General features: G+C 40.0%; 1 protein-coding gene across 11 annotated transcripts in view; it reads left to right on the top strand.

Annotated features, from left to right (window-relative positions):
* Window positions 1–13,083, top strand: part of GRM7 (glutamate metabotropic receptor 7) — a 342,940-nt gene that overhangs the window by 126,270 nt on the left and 203,587 nt on the right. The window contains exon 1 of one of the 11 annotated variants that reach the window (XM_062585585.1): window positions 7,979–8,097. The exons of the other annotated variants lie outside the window; for them this stretch is intronic. Coding sequence (XP_062441569.1) covers window positions 8,064–8,097 — 34 coding nt within the window. The 5' untranslated portion in view covers window positions 7,979–8,063. Of the gene's footprint in view, window positions 1–7,978; window positions 8,098–13,083 lie in introns of those variants that run through there. 11 annotated transcript variants of the gene reach the window in all.

Here is a 13,083-nt window from a genome sequence, read left to right as displayed (position 1 = left end):
CAAATTGCAGCAGCTGACACCAATTCGATAAAGATAATATATCTTGGTCTCTCAACTATTAATAGAAAACAGAAAAGTAGCTTACTATCTTCAACAGATGTATAAGTTTTTAGCCTTTTATACAGAGAATTTTCTTTAAAGAGGAAAACTAATTACATTGCCAAATTCAGCATCTTCCTTGGGCAGAGCCTGATACTGTCCCAGCCACACCTGTGACCACAGCACTCCAACTGGAACCAGTCATAAAGTAAAAGAAAGAGCAAAATCTGTATTTTCTGTGTAGTGGTTGCAGGTGTATTTATGATATGCCATCATACTCTGCAAGGTCTTAGCAGCAGGACTTCAGTTGTGATCAGACCTCCCTGTTGAGTTGTAGCTCCTAGTTTCATGTGTGAATTTGAAGGGAAACAAATGTCAAATACTTTGTTTTTTTAAAAAAACATAATTATTAGAGTTTAGCATATTTTGTGGGATTAGGATCAGGGAGGGAGACCGCCTGTGTTGCAGGCCAGCACTTAACTGTTAATCCTGGAAGATATATATTACTGCAATTATCTTACTGTTTGTATATAAAGAGGTATGCAGGGCCATTTACATGCCACAAATTAAGGTCAGCTTCTGCTCTTGAGATCACCAATAATAAATCTGCCATGCCTTGTTAGTAAGTCTTGTGCCCATTGCACATAAAATTTGGCATACAATCAGTGCTTTAAAATTGCAATTGATTGTGGCAAACTGTACCAAAAGGAGATAGACTACTTAGGAGAATGAAGAATGAGATGATAACTTCAAAGTACAAAGCTCTGAGTCTGATCGCATTTTACATAGTGTAGTGTATGATATTACTTTCCATCACTCTACCAGGCACATTTTCCTTGAATATTTTAGAGAGTATTTTAGGAGGAGAAGAAGTATCATCAGAGAAGATACCTTACCTGCCAAAACTAGATAAGACAGAGACAGTTGAGAAAGAAGGGTAGGTGTAATTTTGGACTTCCCTTCTTTGCCAGAGAGATGGTGGGGCCAGAGCCAGAAAAGAGAAGAGAAAGAAAGCTTTAAGTAGAAGTGAATTGGAAATGAAGCGCTAAAAAGATTGATGTAGTCAGTGAGGGAGGTTATTTAATGGTGGCCTTTCTGTTTAACACCTGAGTTTGGAAGGGATTAATGCTGACTGAAGGAATAAAGGACCCTCTTCTGCATCATTTCCAGATCATTATTAATAGGCATCTGCCACTCCATGTTTCTCTTTGGCTTCTTGTTCCTGTTTGAACTACAACCTCCAGCACAGCCATTGATCTCACGATCACTTTCATTTGGATTGTTTGCTGTGAATATAATTCGTTCCATTATAGTGCCAGCTCTCCTCCAGTCAATAGAAACATATATTCTTGTATTTAATATGCTGAATATCCTTAAGGAAGCTCAAACAGTTCTCAGAATTGATTCAAATTAATAAATCCACTGAGATTATGAAAGACAATTCATAAGGCTTCATTAGTGACTTTTGGGAATAATAATCTTATTTGCATACTTGTGAGGAATTACAGCAGATAAAAAGCAACATCTGAAGTCTTTTCTCTGTTTTACATAGCTACTACTAATTTCTATATAAACACTATCTATGTGAAAGAAAGAGCAATTTCTTTTCTTCCACTCACACATACATTTTTAAATATCCTTTCAAGCATAAGGAAGAAAGAATTTGTATCATTTAAGTCAAAATGATTTTTTTCCTACCATTTAAATCATCAGTTTATCATTGTGCACTGTCTTCAGCTTGGAATACCTGACTACTTGTGTTTATTTTTTGGTTCTGAAGCTCTGGCATTACACAGTCTAAAACTGTATATACATATATTTGTATAAAGACATATATACACATGACCCCTTTCGTGACTTATGTGTCTTTTCCTCTTTGATGTAAATAGGTGCTATTATCTCCATATTAGAGATGGAGAAGTAACACAGAGGAGCTAAATGTCTTTCTCAGGATCTCACTGAGAATTTGGCAGATAGAGAACTTGAATATAGCCATCCTTGAATTTTCTAAACTGCAATAGTATAAGCTATAAAAATTTACAGCTTGTAAGTTTACAGTAAGAAACATGTTACTGAAGAAGCTGTATTGTAAAAAAACTGCAGAAGCATATGTGTACAAACAAATCTGATAATGATAGTTTAAACATCATAATAGCTTGGTTTTGAGTTGCTGTCCTATGGCAGGATTCAGTGACACGCGGCTCTCTGAGCGAGGCTGGACCATGGTAGCGCTTTTGTGATCGAGTGGGCTAATCCACCTGCACTAAACGCCTTGCTACTGCAGCAAGACCCCGAAGTACTTGGGTTAAAGAGCGTTTGGTTACCTCTGACAAGCCCCGATCGTTTGCGGTGCAGTTTCCCGACTGCTCTCAGGCAGGGCTGGCAGGCGAAGCGTGGGTCGGGGAGCTGGCCGGGCAGGCACGCGTGCTGAGCGCCCTGCCGGGAGCAGCAGGCCAGGGGAGCTCCGTGCTGCGGCGCTGCCCTGCTGCGCTTCCTGACGTTCAGTGGCTAATTCTTAAATGGCCGCTACACACCTAAGTAACTTAGCGATGACAATTCCACCCTGCATCTCTTCCACTTGCTCCGTGCGTGTGTTTTCTTTGGTCAGCACAAGATTTCAGCTCCTGTTGCCATTCAGGAAGTTTTAAATCCTGTTACTGTTGAATGGTGAAAGTTTTCTTGTGAGCCTTTAAACATCCCTATCAGGTTATCAAGTATAAATGTCTCATTGCTTTGGCAACTGATGTTTTTCTTGAAAAATTAACTCTTTTATAAGTGAGATAAGCCATTTGATTCTGTCAGCTCATTTGCTAAGCTTCAAATCCCAAATCAAATACATGTCAGCATAACCTGTTCAGTCATCTGTTAGGATTCTGTATGTTATTCATTTCCATGTTACTTAAGTAATGTTTTGTTATATCGCTTTCCTTTGCATAGATGCATTCTTTTACCAGTTAAATCATTCTTACTGTAATCATTCAAGGAAACATATTTTCCACAAAGATAAAACAAGAAAGTACGTTAGAAACAAAATGGTCAAATGTGGAAATAGGAACAGAAAAAGAAACACGAATAAAAACAGATCCTGTATAATTTTTTTCATGCACCTGTTATTTCTCCTAAGTTTTCATATGTAGTCTCTTCCTTTTACAACTGAACTTTCCCTCTCAACTGATCCAAATCTTCTGTGGCCAGTAAAAAACATTTACTGCCAAATGCCAACACTGGGAGTAATGTGCTGATGAAAAAAGGATAAATGTGTGATTGCTCATTATAAACAATAGTTTTTCACTTGTTTTATATACAAACATTTTAGTGATCAAATATCACAAAAGAAACATAGTACTTTGTCTGAACTGCCTAAGTGGGCACTTACATTGCAGCTTGCACAGTGGTGTTACCTGGGGAGCCAGACTGCGTTTCAGGGGTGACTGGCACCCCAAGGAAGGTGAGGCAGGAGAGTCTCAGGTTAACTTAAGCACCGTTCTTCCCTGGCAGGACAGAGGGACGCGAGTCCCAAGAGTGTGCGCGCCTCAGGGCCAAGGGGCCCTGCCCAGGGAGGGGCGGGCGGGCTGCACGGCGGGCTGCACGTCCTGCGCGCCGCGGGCCTGCAGTTGCAGGGCTGCGGCACGGCTCAGGGAGCTGCCTTCACCTTCCCTGAGCCCATGAGGCACATCCAGCTTTTGACCATAACGGATGCAGGAACACAGCAAACGGCCAAGAAAGTTGGCACTTAAGAGAACATAGCGTAAGCTTTAAAATCAATGTCTAATTCATTGTTACAGCACATCAGACAGGCTATTATTGAAAAACTGAAACTCCAGACAGCATTAGGCATTGGGAAAAGTGACCAGACTCATTACATGGGACGTGCAGCCTGGAAATAGAATGGTACTGTTTTGAGAAAAATGTACCTGTATACAACCAAAGGGACTTTTATGGCACAGAGGCAGGATGCAAGACTGGAGATGGGTAAATCCTGTCAGGCTCCCTGCTGATCACTGGAGTATCTGTGTCGTGTCAGATCATTCATAAAATGCTTGTTAGGGAGCCTAAGAATGGGGAAATTCATGGAGATAATAGTATTTCTGTGCTCGCATCCTGCATACTGACAGGAGCGCCTGTGCTCCAGGATGGAAGCAAGCCTGGTCAGTGGAGGGAATGTATGTGATAAAATAGCAACTGGACGCACCTGGGGGTTGGTTACGCAGAAGTGATCTTCCCCAGAAGAGTACATGGTGAGTATGTTGAGAGAGGTCATTACAGCTAAACTTGATATAGAGAGCAGCTCAATATTTCTGATAAAAGAATTAATCTCATTTTTGTCTAAATCCATTTCTTATTCCAAATTACAACCATCCCATCTTACTTTCAGGCTAGCGGTAAGGATGATTAAATCACAAAGCAAACTTTTAAATGAAAGGGTCCATATATAGCTACATTTATTATCAGCTCCAAAGAATTAAATTTACCATAAATGATTTACTGTAAAACAAATCAAATGGGCATTGGAAAGAGGGCAAAATGGCCACACGGATTACATCAATCATTACAAGCAGGGTGGTCGGGGAAGAACCAGATAAACTCCAGACCTGATACAAGGTTTTCAGCTTTCTTTCCAACAGATTGCTAATTTGTACAGTGAATGTAAGACTGTGAATGTTTGTGCTTACCTTACATACTGTACAAGAAAGTTTTAAGTAGTCAAGAATGCATTATTTATCTGAAAGAATTGGGAATGCTATTCTTCGTAAGCCATTTTATTACAGCTTATTGTTATATAAGACATTCCAGCTCTTATGTTTAAGCTGTAGAGATTACTGTTTCCCTCTTCAGATTTATTTATTCATTATTTCTACAAGGATGTGTTAAAGCAAATAGAAACCTCTAGAAATTCACCTTTGCTCTTGTTGAACCCAGACATATATAAAAAAGGCAGGGTGGCAGTGATCCTAAGCAAGCAGAGGTTAAAAATGATGCACAGCTAGCCTGTTTTGAAACACAATATGCTCTTCCCATCTGCCACTTTCCCATTTTCCCTAATATTTGTACATGTGTGCTGATACGGGTATATATATTTACGGTTGTATGTGTATATTTGTGGTTGTATGATGCATCTTGAAGATCAGCCTCTTCAACTTAATTCCTGCATATGTGTATCTTAAACCTCAGAGATGAATGGCATAATCACACCAGATTTGCGCTTGGCCTTGAAAGCGAGTGCCAAGATGAGGCTCTGTTATTCCCACACACTTGTTTGTGGGTCGGTGGTGTTGGTGTTGAGGGAGAGAGATCAAGGATACCTGAACAATCCCAGTTAGTTGCGCCATGCTGTGAAATAAAACGTTGCTCGGCCCTTGTTAAGCCTCTTATTTGAAAGAAGGACTGCAGAGGCAAGCCGTGGCCATTGTTGCATTCCTGCAGTTTTACATATGAAAGCCCCAAAGCCTGTATTTTTCTGTTTGAATTATTCATGAAGCAAAAATGGTGCCTTTTGCCGAGCTCTGTTCATCTTGTTGCTTTGCACAGGTGGATGCCAGTGCAGCCTAGGCAGTGGAGAGGCTATGGAGGTACCGGCGGTAGGATTGAAGTGTCGTCTGCTCAGGTTTGAAACAAACGTGATCAGATAGGAAGAGAGATGCAGAGAAATCGAGTGCCTCTGGACATAAAAGGGAGCAAGCTGAGTGAGCTGCTTGTTACCATACTGCCTGCACCAATTTGCTTGGTATATGAAAACTTCAGAAACAAGCTGCTGAGTAAGGATGTGTGTAAGCAGTAAGAATATATCGTAACTCTATCAAAATTATATACCCACTGGCCTAACTCATGTGCAGACCACCACGTTAGTTCAGTCTGCTGCCTGGCAGGCTTCCTAGAACAGATGTTATCCTTATGTTTAAAATAATAATTAAGAACATAAAAAGGGCAACTCCCTCAACTTCATTATTTTTAAAATAATGCACTGCATGATGTTCAGAACATCCTTGGGCTTACTCCAAGCAGTACGTGGGAACGAAAATAGCATTATGGTTAAAAATCCATCACTGGGAAAAAAATGGATGTTGATTCTGTAGCTCTGCCACAGATTAAATTCATGGCTTTGGACAACTTTTGTGGAATTTTCCAAAGCTCACTGAGCTCAAAAGAAGTCAGTGAAATTCTTCACCATACTGTTTTAACTTACCTCCTGGTAAAGTAAGAGTTGTGTAAGCTCACTTAACATGTAGGCTATTGGAAATGTTGTGAGTGGATGGCTTTGAGATGAACTTGGAAGAACTGTAGAATTGTAAAATTGTTAATAGTTTGTGACTATAGCAGGCCTGTGCAAAACTGCTGTGCTGTAATATGTACTAGTCTTTGTCTGGCCTTGTGTTTCAGGACATATCCATATAGCTGTTTAACTTGTACTTGAAAGTATATTGTTTTTACTGTAAGTTGATTTTTCAGTCCAAATGAAGTGAACGTGGAACTTTATTTTCTCTCAATGCAAATTGGTGAAAACGAGTTTAGATTTGCTCCAGATGCTTTTGAACTGTAAATGAACCTGAAGGAAAGAAAACTCAATGCATGCTTTTTACTGAAAATGTAGAATTTGTTCAGAGAACTGCTTACTCAGTTAGGTAAAGTGACATCTCCTATATGTAGGTTGTCATGATGTGTTTTGGTTTTGGGGAAAAAAAAAGCCAAATTAACTGTATTGGCTATGAACTTAATCTATGAATTTTAATTTTATTTTAATTCGTATTTTTAACTTTTAATTCGTATCGCAGTGGTTTGAGGGGAGGGGTTGGGTTGTTTGTTTTTTAGCTCTCCTTTGAGCCCAAGAAAAAAGACAAGGAAATGCTTTCTGGTGCAAGAACTTTCAGGACTTCCTAGATAGGCTTAATTGCGTTTTTGTGAGGTCTCTGAAGGGGAATCCTAAATCCTCTCCTTGCGTGGGTGGGCCAAACGATGAGCTTCTTCCCGCTGCCTTGATTTTGCAGTGTTTTTTCTCTTGTGTGCTCTATGAAGAGTTTGAATTAGTACAAAGGAAAAAGAAGGGTGAAGGAAGGAGGCTTGTATTTATTAAAATTACCTATTTTTTCTTTCATTTCATACTGTATTTGTGTTTGTGTGTGATTACCAATTAACAGAAACAGATAGCTATGCCAAAACAATTTTAATAATGGTTTAAATTTTTAAAAAATTAAAAAAGCCTTAGGACTCAGGAAAGTTTATTTTCACACGTGAAAGTTTGTGAACACTTTCTAGAGTCAAAGTTGTGATAAAAATAACGTTAATCTAAGGATTGATCCTTTCAGACAGTGTAAGCTCACTGAACATTGAAGCACCGAGCAGTGCTGTTACCATCAGTGGGCCTGCTAGCCTATTTAAGGCCACGAGCTTAGGTTTTTGCTAGGCCTCGCTGTCGGCAGTTTCTCTGTGTACGGATGGGCAGGAGGGGTGGGTGCGGGGGCGCGGCGCGGGTCCCGTTCACACGAGGAATGACAATGTGAGTGAAGCACAAGTCCCGTGTGGGACGCGGTGCCCAGCCCGGCTCCCGCAGCGCGCTCGGGGCGGGGCCGCGCGCCCCTCTCCAACGGCTCCGCGGGGCGGGGCGGGGCGGGGCCGCGCGCCCCTCTCCAACGGCCCCATGGGGCCCCGGGGGGCGGGGCCGCGCGCCCCTCTCCAACGGCCCCTCTCCAACGGCCCCGCGGGGCGGGGCGGGGCCGCGCGCCCCTCTCCAACGGCCCCGCGGGGCGGGGCGGGGCGGGGCCGCGTGCCCCTCTCCAAAGGCCCCGGGGGGCGGGGCCGCGCGCCCCTCTCCAACGGCCCCTCTCCAACGGCCCCGCGGGGCGGGGCGGGGCGGGGCGGGGCCGCGCGCCCCTCTCCAACGGCCCCTCTCCAACGGCCCCTCTCCAACGGCCCCGCGCGGCGGGGTGCGGCTACGCGCCCCTCTCCAACGGCCCCTCTCCAACGGCCCCGCGGCGGGGCGCGGCGCGGCGCGGCCCCTCTAAGCGCCCTCAACTCCACGTAGCGCCGCGATGCTTTGCCCTTCCTCTGCTGTGACTCTTCCAGGTACCTGTCTAGCAGTCATTAGGCTTTCCCAGCAGTGTTTGAATTCCAAAATAAAAAAAAACACACGGCTCTTACATGGAAGCTCTCCTTAACCTGTAAGCTTTATTTATTTATTATTATTATTATTATTGTTTATGTAACTTTATAGCTTTACATGATCTTCTTCTGGCTGGTGTTAATTGAATTAGTTGGGCAGAGGGAATACTAAAAATACTTGTGTGTGGGAATTTCCCCTCAGGTTTGAGTCAATGTTTGATTCACAGAATTTTGCTTTAGTTATTTCTGTAATAGAGATAAGCAAGATTAATGAGACTACTAAGAAATATTTTCTCTGTAAGTATTAGAAGAAAAGATAGAAAGTACTGAGGTAAGGAAACAGATAAGCAGAGATGGATTAGAGTTTCTGGATTATAATATGTATACATATTATTTTGGCAAACATCCTGTTTTGAGTGTTTGTTTTTAAATTGATTTATCCCCTATGGCTTCCCTCAAATAAGAGTGTTTGAATAATAAAAAGCTGTGTTTATCCCCGTTCTTTTAATTCTTTGTTTCTGCTCAGCCACATTTTGATACTTGTTGCTATTGTGTGCATCCGCAGTGATGAAATTCTTTTATTGGCTCTAGTCATATGATTTGTAACAAATGATAAGATATACACATCGTTGGTTTTTAAACTCTTTGGTAATTTGTTTTTCAAGGTTAGTTTTGCTGTTGTGTCTTCTCTCTCTGTTGTCTGTTTGTTTGAGAAAAGCCTTTTACTTAATGTTTATAAACATATAAGCTTTTGAATTTACAAAATACAGATTGATTCATGAGATGAATATCTGTAACTGTGGATACAAATGAAGTGCTGGAAAACAGGAATGGGGCTTCGGGCTCATCATTCTGATCGAGTGTTTGCAGTTCCAGGGCTGTATTTACTGTGACATCTTAATTTTTTTTTCTGCTGTTGGAGTGTGGATGCAGTGTAAAGGATGCCCACTCCTGGAGCTGTCCTGGGGGGCCACCCCAGTGGCTCGCCATGGGCAGACCTGCTTCTCTGTGGTGTGTTTTGCTGTTCTTTCAGACAGAGAAATGATTGCAGAGGTCTTGCTCTCTCTGAAGGGCTAGGTAGTCCTGAACAGCTCCTTCTCTCAACCTGCTCCAGTGCTCCTGGTTTTTCCACTCTTAAAACTGAAAGATCCTTTAAAAGCTTGTGAATGTGGATCGCCTTCATATTCACAGGTTATTTGGAGGGTGCTTAACACCTGATAAAATAAGTTATTTGAAGAAAAAATACATAAGAAAGGATTGAAACATTAGAGGAATAATCAAAGATTATTAGAACTTTCAGTATATTTTCTTTTGAATCTAATGAGTGCTTTGAGGCTCTACTGCTACTTTACTTTTTTTGGATAATCTGTTCTTGTGACAAGAGAAAATGCTCTTTATTGTCATGTCCTTTGTAATTTGGAATATGAGGGCTGGGGAGTTGTTCAGCTGGTAGTGCATCAAGCCCTACGTAAATGCAGAGACAGGACTAACTGGTTTTCAGAAACAAATATGGAGAATATTTAACAGAATCAGTTTTATCCATACAGGGAAACAAAAAGCTTTTGAACTGTAATAACTGCTCTCTTTTATTTTTAAAGACCGATTCCTTGTAAGCTAATCAGCGCAGATGTTGTTCTTTCTCGCATAAATGTTTTTCATGTGAAAATAGCCATTTAATAAAAGGAGTTTCCTTAATCAAAAGGAAAAGTTGATAAAAATAACATAGAAGGGTTTCATTCCGTAGAACATCACGAGATCAGTCTATTTGCAAAGTCATTATGATGGGATTATTTATTTTTTGTATTTCCTACACAAACTGTGTAAAATATGTGATGGGAAAAAGAAAATGTAGCTGAGATTCTCCTGAAACATCTAGTTTACGTTTGTACTGTCTCTAGCTACATCATGAACAGAAATTAATGGTAGTGAACTGCTGAGACAACCCAAGTGTTCAAATACTTTTACTCAGGCTGTTATTATTGGAGAAATATGATGGAAAGAATTTCCAGATTCTTGGAGCATATGGGTTAGTTTTGTGCTGTGCTGAACTATTAGGAAATAATAGATTGCACTGTCAAAAACTAACTCAAATTTATATTAACTGGATTGTATTTTTGGGTAGGACATATTGGGAAATATGAAAGACAAGTATTACTTTAAAGTATCTTTGACTCTTGGTGCTTTTCAAATACTTTTTGGAGACTGTATAAACTACAAGTACTGAGTACTTACTGTGCAAAGCATCTAGTAGAGATTTTTGTGTTCTGTTGCAGAAGGCATCAAATCCCATCAGAGCTCTACTGTACATTTGCAAAAGCTTTTAGTGGTTACACTTCTATTTGTGTACTTATATGAAGGTAATAGACAACTTTCTTTGGGTCCAGCATATGTTTGTGGTGTCCTTGTATTTTCAGTGTTGTGTGGAAAAGAGATGTAAGAATTTGATCCATATGCTTATTACTTTAGGAAAGTATTTTAATGTTTTCAATAATAATATTTTGAGGTTTCAAAACACTATGACTCTGATAAATTAACACACCTATCATATTATATCCTTGTTCGTGATGACAGAAATATCATACAGTATGCCTTAGGTCAATAAGGAGCCAACTTACATGAAATACAGAGTGCCTAAATGAGATGTTTATTTGCCAATGGCATACAGATAGAGAACTGTACAAAGGGCAATTCAGAATACCTAAATAAGACATCTCAAGTTAGCCACCTGGTTTCCCTTTTTCTATCACTTTTCATTGACATCTGTTCCTGCTGTGTCCCATCTCCTAGTAAGGTCTGAGCTTGGCCTCTTCAAAGGCGTGAGTGGAAGCTCCTCAATATCTATCTTTTTGGAACATTTTCCTAAGTGCTTTCTAATTCTTTTTCAACTTGCCAGGCACTCTAAGCACAATCAGCCCAAATTTGAAGCCAAAACATAGCTGTTTAATGAAGTAATAAAAAAATCTGTTTTCTTGATACTATTAATTTTTTTTGTGCTTGATTCTATTCTTCTTTTAATTCTAAAGAAAATACTATTTGGACTGTTACAGCAAATTCTCAATAAACAACTTTTGCATTAATCAACAGATTCCTCTTGTGTTTGAATTTTAACTATTTTTGAAAGCTGAGTGTTGCCTCATTTTCCTTCATCCTGAATACTATTTTTTAAGTTTTCTTCAGCTTTGGGGAAAAAAGGTTCTTAGACTATATGGAAACCTGCATCAAGTGCAAGTTTGTGTCATATGATCCATTCTTCTCATAATAAACATAGGTCTGCATTAATTGTTCATGCAAATTAGGCAGTCCTATCTGAAGAGACATTAAACTTTCCTGTAAGGACTAGAACATTCTCTAAAAGGCTCTTGATCTTAGAAGTGTTTTACTAATGTATCATGATTGTGTGATGAGACTTAAGGTAGAGGTTTCTAATGAGCACCAAGTTACTGTGCTTACTGTCTGTTTTTCTTTTGAGGTATCTGTTTTTCTTTTGAGGTATCTACTGGTGCCAGAGTTGTAAAACTGAAATAATTACGGTGCTGGAATGTTAGCTGCAGCTGGACTCAACGTTGTATCCTAACATAGTCCTTCAGGCATTGTTAACTTGAACAATCTTGGTGACTCATGAAATTTCACTAGCTTCTCTGGAAAACCCGACTAAATCTTGTTTTTAGGATGACTGTTACCAATGAGTACATTTATGACAAGTTTAATGATAGCTTAAAAGTTGAAGTACCTTACTTAAAATGTCACCTCTTGAGTTTTAATGGCATAGCCCTTATTAAAGCACCTTCATTGCCTACAAGGTGCTCTGCATCATTCTTCCTTGGTAAACCACCAATAATCTAATCACTGATATGCAGATTTGAGGAACTGGTTTGGCTTCACTAATAACATCTCTGAATACCTAATTGCTAAACAAATGTACTGACCAGAGCCAGAGTTCTGTAATCTCATAGATCTTCATAAAATGATCTCTAAGTAAAAGCGATTTGTGTCAGGGCAGCTAAATAAGTATGTATGCAAAAGCAATATAAACTTCTGTGAAAGAATTATCATGGCTTGATTTTGTTCTGTATGTCTGACAGACTTCTTACTAACTTGTTTGAGATGAACAATCTTTTCTACTTCAAAGTTGAGCTTGAACTTGTCAATAAAACTTAAATTGTATGTCACTGTGGGCTCATTATATGTCACATGTTAAAGAAACTTTGCTTTTTGTTTTTCCAGGTCTATATGTGGTACTGTTAGCATACCGCATTTGTTCTGCTTGTTCTCGCTCATACTTTTCAGGTTGATGCATCTGTCCCTGTCTGACCACATAGGCTTCCAACCTTAGCGATTCTGTGATTCTGTGAAACCACTTGGTTTATGTTTAATTTAGATCTATATGCAAGTCTTGTTGCACTGTGGCCAGAACTGTAGTTTTGAGAGTGAGTTTGACAGATCAGAAAGTTCAGAGTTGCACTGGTTCAACAATTAATAAAATAATTAGGGAGCATTGTCCATATGGAAGCATTTGTCTACAGTTCTCTCAGTGGGATCACATACATCAGCTAGGGATCAACATCTGTCCCTTGTAAACCAAGACACCAGGCCAAGCAGCACACCCTTCCCAGTCTACTGCTGTGCATTCAGTCACCAGTACATAGATTTGATTATTTTTATACTAGTTGGCAGCCTAATAAGCCTAATACTGTGCAGTTCCTGTTCCTTTCTCCATGTTTTTTTAATGTAGATTTAATTCTCTTTACTTCATTGTTGTTTGTTCTGATTTATAATGGAAACAGGTGATCCCTGAATTATCTCTACATCTAAAATTGAAACTGACTGACAGGGTTTGAACTGACCAGCTCAATTGCTGCTTCTAGATGAACAGGGAAGTTTAGTAAGAAATTCTGGGTATCGTGCTGTCTGATTTTTGAATTCTAATTCTGCAAAATGAAATAAGACATC

This window comes from Rhea pennata, chromosome 12 (assembly GCF_028389875.1).
Source record: "Rhea pennata isolate bPtePen1 chromosome 12, bPtePen1.pri, whole genome shotgun sequence".
Lineage (NCBI taxonomy): Eukaryota > Metazoa > Chordata > Aves > Rheiformes > Rheidae > Rhea > Rhea pennata.
The sequence above is the reverse complement of the archived record's forward strand: the minus strand, read 5'-3'. Positions and strand labels throughout refer to the sequence as shown.